This window comes from Cucurbita maxima, unplaced genomic scaffold (assembly GCF_002738345.1).
Source record: "Cucurbita maxima cultivar Rimu unplaced genomic scaffold, Cmax_1.0 Cma_Scf00030, whole genome shotgun sequence".
NCBI classification, from domain to species: Eukaryota; Viridiplantae; Streptophyta; class Magnoliopsida; order Cucurbitales; family Cucurbitaceae; genus Cucurbita; species Cucurbita maxima.
This window is the reverse complement of record NW_019272046.1, coordinates 1,504,276-1,511,375: the sequence shown is the minus strand read 5'-3', so window position 1 is coordinate 1,511,375 and position 7,100 is coordinate 1,504,276. Positions and strand designations below refer to the sequence as shown.

The following is a 7,100-nucleotide window of genomic DNA, read 5'->3' as shown; positions in this document are numbered from 1 at the left end:
CTATATATATATATATATATATATATATATATATATATATATATATATATATATATATATATATATATATTTTAGTTATATTTAATCTATTTTTAAAAATTTATAAATGGTAAATATATTTTTAAAAATCATATAAATTGAAAAATGGAAATTCAAAACGAAAGAACAACCAGTCCATTAAAATCCTCACTTTATCCACTTCACTTCATCCCAAAGTCGAGAGAACCGGACGGCGACCGACCGCCATGAGCGTAGCTCCAAAGCTTCTCCATCCAGCCGCCGGCGTTCTCTACAAACGTCCGTTCACGCGCCGCCGCTTCGTCTATCAATGCCTTAATCCATCCACCGGAAGCCGCGGTAGCAGAGGAAGAGGATTCCAACTTCCTAGAGTGGCTTCAGTTCCTTATCAACCGATCAACGTTGATTATTTGGAGGAAGAATTCAACGGGATAGGGCATGGAGTGAGATTCGAAGGAATCGGCGATGAATGCGCGGCGAAATTGCGATTGGAAAATGGAGGTTCTGCGATTGTAATGTTCCCGAGCGGATTGATTACCTCATACAAATCGCCGATGTGGCATGGAGGATCGCTGGAATTACTTCACTCTTCGGTTTGTGAGGACGAGAACGGCGATGTTATTGTTCGAGGAGGCGTATCCCTAGCCCTAGACTGCGGGAGTATTCGATTAGATGATGTTTGTTGGACTCTTCATGATGTTAAAGGAAATCCTCGCGAGTCGATTCAGGTTTGATAAAGTATACTCGTTTTGGCATTCACAACATTTCTCAATTGGTTTAAATTTCTACTTACCTCTGTTTTGTTATCCATCTTGTATTTAGTAGTTCAAAGTTTGTAAAATGGTTGAAGTCAAATAAGCTCTTAATTACAATTATGTAACAACCTAATTACTTGCTGATATTGTCTGCTTTGACTAGTTACGTATCGCCGTCATTCTCACGTTCTTACCACTCTTCTACTATGGAGAGATTTCCACACCCTTATAAAAAAATGTTTCGTTCCTCTCTCAACCGATGTGAGATCTCACAATCTACCCTCATTGGGGCCCGGACCTGCACACCGTCCGATGTCTGGCTCTGATACCATTTGTAATAGCTCAAATCTCATCACTAATAGATATTATCTGTTTTGACCTGTTACGTATTGTTGTTGGTCTCACGGTTTTATAACATGTCTACTACTGAGAGATTTCTATACCCTATAAAGAATGCTTTGCTCCCCTCTCAATTGATGTGAGATCTCATAATCCACCCTCATAGGGCCCAGCATCTTTGTTGATACACCGTTCGGTGTCTGGCTCTGATACCATTTGTAACAACTCAATTATAATGTTAGCAGATATTGTCCACTTTAACCCGTTATGTATCGTCGTCAACCTCATAGTTTTAAAATGCGTCTGTTGGGAAGAGGTTTCCACACTCAGAATGTTTCGTTCCCCTCTTCAACCAATGTGGGATAAATACCGGGCGGATTGTGAGATCCCACATCGGTTGGAGGGGGAAACGAAACATTTCTTATAAGAGTGTGGAAACCTCTCCCTATCAGACGCGTTTTAAAACTGTGAGGCTGACGGTGATACATAACGGGTCAAAGCGGACAATATCTGTTAACAGGAGGCTAAACTTGTTTTGTTCATCGAGTAGTGTAGTTTTGAGAAATTTCTAATTCACAACAATTGCTCGAGTAAAATACACTTTTGATCCTTCGAATTCAAACCAAGTTTGTATTTGATTCGAGCAGGTTGAGCTGATAAGCAGAGCTGCAGAGGGGAAGGTAGAGCTGAAATACATAGTGACACTAGGAGAAGACATGTTAACATCAGAGCTAGTAGTGTCCAACAACGAAGAATCCGCCATCCAATTGAAGGGCAGTGTATTGAGCCATTTGACAGTGAGCACACCTGAGGCAACCTATGCCATTGGCTTGGAAGGGTCAGACTTCTACAGCAGAGCACCATTTTCATCGAGCTATTCCATTGTCCCTCCAGATTATGGGCAGGGAAGCGGCTCTGGTTTGCGTCGAACATGGAACGGAATTCTTCCGGGTTGGGGTAAAAGCAAAGAGAAAGAAAGCGAAGAGGAGGTTGAGGGAGAAGAGGGCGAGGAGACCGATAATTACAAGCAATTAACGGAGGAAATGAGTCGGATCTATACCAGTGCTCCCAGGAACTTCACGATCATAGACAGGGTAAGAATCATTCTTTTATGGATTAAATCTCGATACTACTTTAGTCTCGGTGTTATCCATTTTCGTCCTTATTTTTTACTTTTCAAAATTATATTTTGATCTCTATACTTTTAAAAATTACTATTTTAGTGATCTTATTTACAAAATTATAAAACGAATATTATATACCGAATAATAAAAACTTAAAGTTTATAGACTAAGGTCAAATCAATAAAAATATTTTTAAACTTTATACATATATATATTTTTTAAGATTTTAATAATCCATTTAAACTTTTTAAAAAATATATACTTTTATCACTAATATTTTATTTTTAAAATATCTTAAACTTTGAATATATTTAAAAAATTTCACACCTTTTTTATTTTTTTTTTTAAATTAAAAAGTATCCACAGAAATAGTATTAACATTATTTACTTATAAAAAAAGTTAAAAAAAAATTTTACCATCAATATTGGGATAAAAAGTGTCTCTTGACACTTCATTATCTCGACTTTTTAATATTATTTTGAAAAGTTTGAGTATTTTTTAACTTAAATGAAGTTTAATTGTTTAAGTTCGATAATTTTTTTCTTTTTTTAAGATTAATGGTATCTTTTTAAACGCTTAAAAGTATTATTAAAACTTTTGAAAGTTTAGGATATTTTTTTAGACAAAAAGGCAAAAAAGTAAAGGTATATTTTTATTAATTTAGCTATCTAAACCTTATATCTTAATTCAACGGATATTTTGATCTCCAAATTTAGAAAAACTTTGTGCATTTTGATTTTAACAAACAAATATAGTTTCAAATTCAGTATTAATGTAGTTTCTCAAGCACCTATGACTGGTTTGAACCTAATTTTGTTGTTTTGGGATGAAGCAGGGAAGGAGAAACTCAGTGGTTGTGGGGAGAGATGGGTTTGATGAACTTTACATGTTCAGTCCTGGATCAAATCATGTGTACTATGGGGAATATTCTTTCATATGTGTTGGTCACTCAGCCATGCTCAAATCAATACTCTTAGAGCCTCATCAAGTATGGAGAGGATCTCAGTCTTTGTTCAATCCAAATCTCTAATTCTTCCCTTCCCATCCCTGTAAACTTGAAAAGGTTTCATTCAAAATGTTCAGGAGTTGATATGTAAACATTGTCAACAACTTCCCGAGTTAAATGAACGGTAACAATCTTATCGTTTCTTCTATTATCAGTTGATACGTCAGTTTCTCCTTCATTTTAGTGAAAAGAACTTAACTTGGGGTACTTTTAGAAATATGGTTCTCAAAGTGTTAAGGGCTAGATGAAATATATCCAGACCCAAAGTTCGTATTCGGGTCAAGAGCTCCGTTGACCACAAAATGAAATGCTACATTCTATATGCTTTTGTTTCTAGATTCATTCTATGTTGCTCTTTTTCCTGCTTAGTACAGATCAATAAACTCAGGAGAAGAACATCCCGAGTTAAATGTATGGTAACAACAATCTTGATTTTCATTATAGTTCAAATGGTTGTATATGTTGCTGCGTACAATTTCTTCTACAATGAGTTGACACGTCAATTTCTCCTTAGCTTAGGCTACTTTTAGAAATATGGTTCTCGAAGTGTAAGAGCTAAATGAAATATATCCAGACCCAAAATTCATATTCGGGTCAAGAACTTCATTGACCACGAAATGAAATGCTACATTCTATATGCCTTCGTTTCTAGACTCATTCTATATTGCTTTTCTCCTACTTAGACCAGATCAATAAGCTCAGGAGAAGAACTTACAAGCTACAACAACCAGTTTAAGCCTAATTCAGATCAGACAAACAGAAGAACATTATGTTGGTACAAGATAGGTACCTTGATCCTGCTCGTTGATCCAGAGCAATGAAGTAAATATTGTGAAGAGCAAAAATGAGAAGCCACAGACCAGTTTCAAAGCAGTCTTCTTATATGCCATCTCAATGCCTGAGTATTGAGTTTTGATCTTGCTATGTTGAGCCACCACCACTGGCATAGCTTGGACAGGAACACCACCAGTTGAAGAGACTGATTCAGAACCACCTGGTGATTTTTCATCATTGTCATTGTCGTTGTTGTTGTTGTTGTCGTTGTCTGAGCTGCTGTCGTCTTTGCTAAGTTTCTGATAATCTGGGGACCCATTTTGATTATGACATGATCTTGGACTCCACTCCAGATTGCCTAATGACAAACTCCTTTGCCTCAATTTGCAGCTTTTGCTAGCATAGTCTGAGTTTGCGTCGTTTAGGTCTTGAAGAGAGTGGACGAGCTTCCGAGGAGTTTTGAAGATCATATCTTCAACGTTTATGCAGCTACGAGACCTCTGAGGTATAAGATAGGAAAGATAGATATCAGCTAATGAACGGTCACAGAACTAAACTAGAATTTGTCCTAAGATTATTGACATGAATCAGGCAGTTTGCTGTGAGAACTTACAACAGGGCTGGTTGTAGTGCTTCTTGATAGTCTGTGTCTAGGAGGACTCATTTGAAAGAACCCTGCAAATTCATCTGCATATTCTTCACCATGATGATCAAATTTATGACTTTCAGAGTGCAGAGACATGGTGTCGGAGACGTCGGTTCCACGAGCGATGTCCGAGAACAAGGACAAGCCATCCTTGAGGGATATATCAACCCCACCATTCTCATATCTCCAGAGTTTACGGTTCATACTCCTACGGTCAAATCCAGAATTCAGAGAAGCTTGTTTAGATGAAAAGGGCGATCCATCAAGCGACCCGTAATCGAAGAATGAATCATGAGTTTGGGATTCTGGAGACTCGGACGAGGGCGTTCGGCTTCCACCATTCCTCCATGGACTTCTCCTGCGGTCAATGAAGTTCGATCCAGTAACCGAGCTTGGTGATTTGCCCATTTTAGACCCTTCATCCGCTGCTATTCTCCTTGCTGTTTGCAGGGTTTCAAAAGCTGCACCTTTGACATAAGCCATTTGATCAGATTGACAATTCTCCATCTCCTCAATTATAGTCTGTAGCTCAGAAAATATACTCCAAGGATCTAAACACTTCATCAAGAAATTAATCATTTGAATGGAGGACAATCTTTTCTGAGAATTCTTCTCCACCATCCCAGATTTCAATATTTGCAGCCCGGCCTGTAGCAACAATCTAGCATACGGTTCGACAATCCGAGGATTCCGCTTAGCTAGTGTCATAACAAGCCCCATGTGTGAATTGGTTTGAGTAAACTTCTCCTCCAAAGCTCCAGCCACATTCTGGCACACCTTATTAACCATCTCGTCCGAAGCGAACCGCCAATTATCCGAATCCACCAGAGCCTTCAAGCAGAGGGCAGCCCCAGCAGTGAGGCTCTCTTGAGAACCCAACAAAGATTCAGAAAGTGGATTACAAAGAGAATGAATAACATAAGTCTTCTTATCATCAGGAGTGGTTGGATCAATCCCATATCTAGCAATGGCTGGTACAACTTTAGAACAGGCCTGTTGAAGAGGGAAAGAGCCAGCACTTGAAGCCAAAGTTTTGATAATAGAAGTCATAATCCGATCGATCTGCGGCACGATATTAACGCCATGAACACGAGCAAGAACTTCATAGAGGGAAATAGTACACTCCCCAGTTAATGCACCAGTTTCTTTATTCTCAGAAACTTGAGCAAGAAAAACAGGAATAGCCTTGGAATCCAATTCCTTCACATAAGTCTTCAATGCTTTCATTGCAGTTCTGCGACTATCAGCATCTTTATCTAGATTAGCAAGCTCCCTCCTTAGCATTGGACTAAAACTTTTGCCCACAAAAGACCTGACAGAAATAGAAATCAACACGAGAAACAGATCCAACGTCGAGATTCAGTCAGGACTTTTATCAAACAGCTGATGGGCACTCTCAAAAAAACACAAAATCAGTACAGAACAGTTGAAGAAACAGAAATCAAAGGCAAACTTGAACTGGGTTTTGGGTTTTCAGCAAAAGGGTATCTGGAAAATGCAGCAAATCAAAGGAACAATAGAGATAGAGAGAGAGATATAGACATATAATACCTGTGAGCTTCTGGGGTTGCTTTCATGGCGTAGAGATTGTATGTCTGAGCAGAGATGAAAGAAGATGGTGATGAATCTGTGGGGATCAAGGGGAGGAAGAAGAAGAAGAAGAGAGAAGGATTTAGGGCTTTTGATGGGTTTGAATTTTGAAGGGGTGTTTTTGATAAGGGGGGGGTCTTTCCTTTTCCGGGGATTTGGATTTGGGCAGCGCCTCGGCTGCCATGAATTCAAATTCTTTCTTGAAATTCCACCGCTATCCCTTCTTCTGTGGGTCCCGCCTCTCATAAACTTTATGTATGGACCATAATGCCCCTTCCAAGTAAGAACAAATTCCTTTTAAATTTTGCTCCTTGAATTAATTTATCTGAGTATAAATTTTGATAATTTATTGTTTTTTTATCTTTTTAAAAAAACTATGATTAATTAATAACATTTTTTTTTTATTACAAGAGGAAGGAAATTTAAATTCTAGTTTTTTTTTTTAAAGCATTCATTTTAAATTCCCGTTATTTATGCATAATTTTTTAACTTGGATTTGATTTTTTTAAAAAGAAATAGAAGAAATGGTTACCATCTTGAAATATATTGAATTTTAATTTCATTCTAATTGATAATTCTATTAATTATAGAGAGTTTAATCTTGTTAATTTTAAGAATGAGTAATTGTACCGAACTAGAGAGCCGTGGTTAGTATATATTACTATGATCCAATTTGATAAAACTATAAAATTATGTTCAAATTAATAAATAGACTGTTTTTTAAAAAATTAATGTAAGTTTGTCCACTTTTATTCATGTTTTAGAGTGAACAAATTAAATGAGAATCTCAATTATTTATATATATATATATATATATATATATATAATTTCAGAGAGAGAGGGGTAG

At 37.1% G+C, this 7,100-nt stretch overlaps 2 protein-coding genes across 2 annotated transcripts; one reads left to right on the top strand and one right to left on the bottom strand.

Annotated features, from left to right (window-relative positions):
* The first annotated feature begins 168 nt into the window (after nucleotides 1–168).
* Nucleotides 169–3,571, top strand: LOC111466037 (protein NDH-DEPENDENT CYCLIC ELECTRON FLOW 5). Its single transcript, XM_023110597.1, has 3 exons — nucleotides 169–746; nucleotides 1,760–2,206; nucleotides 3,073–3,571. Exons 1-3 carry the CDS (start codon nucleotides 246–248, stop codon nucleotides 3,265–3,267), a joined length of 1,143 nt encoding a protein of 380 aa, XP_022966365.1. The 5' UTR covers nucleotides 169–245; the 3' UTR covers nucleotides 3,268–3,571.
* A 439-nt stretch (nucleotides 3,572–4,010) lies between these two features.
* On the bottom strand, nucleotides 4,011–6,556 carry LOC111466174 (protein SINE1-like). Its single transcript, XM_023110754.1, has 3 exons — nucleotides 6,215–6,556; nucleotides 4,631–5,975; nucleotides 4,011–4,517 (listed from the first exon to the last, which is right to left on the bottom strand). Exons 1-3 carry the CDS (start codon nucleotides 6,238–6,240, stop codon nucleotides 4,011–4,013), a joined length of 1,878 nt encoding a protein of 625 aa, XP_022966522.1. The 5' UTR covers nucleotides 6,241–6,556.
* Between the last annotated feature and the right edge of the window lie 544 nt (nucleotides 6,557–7,100).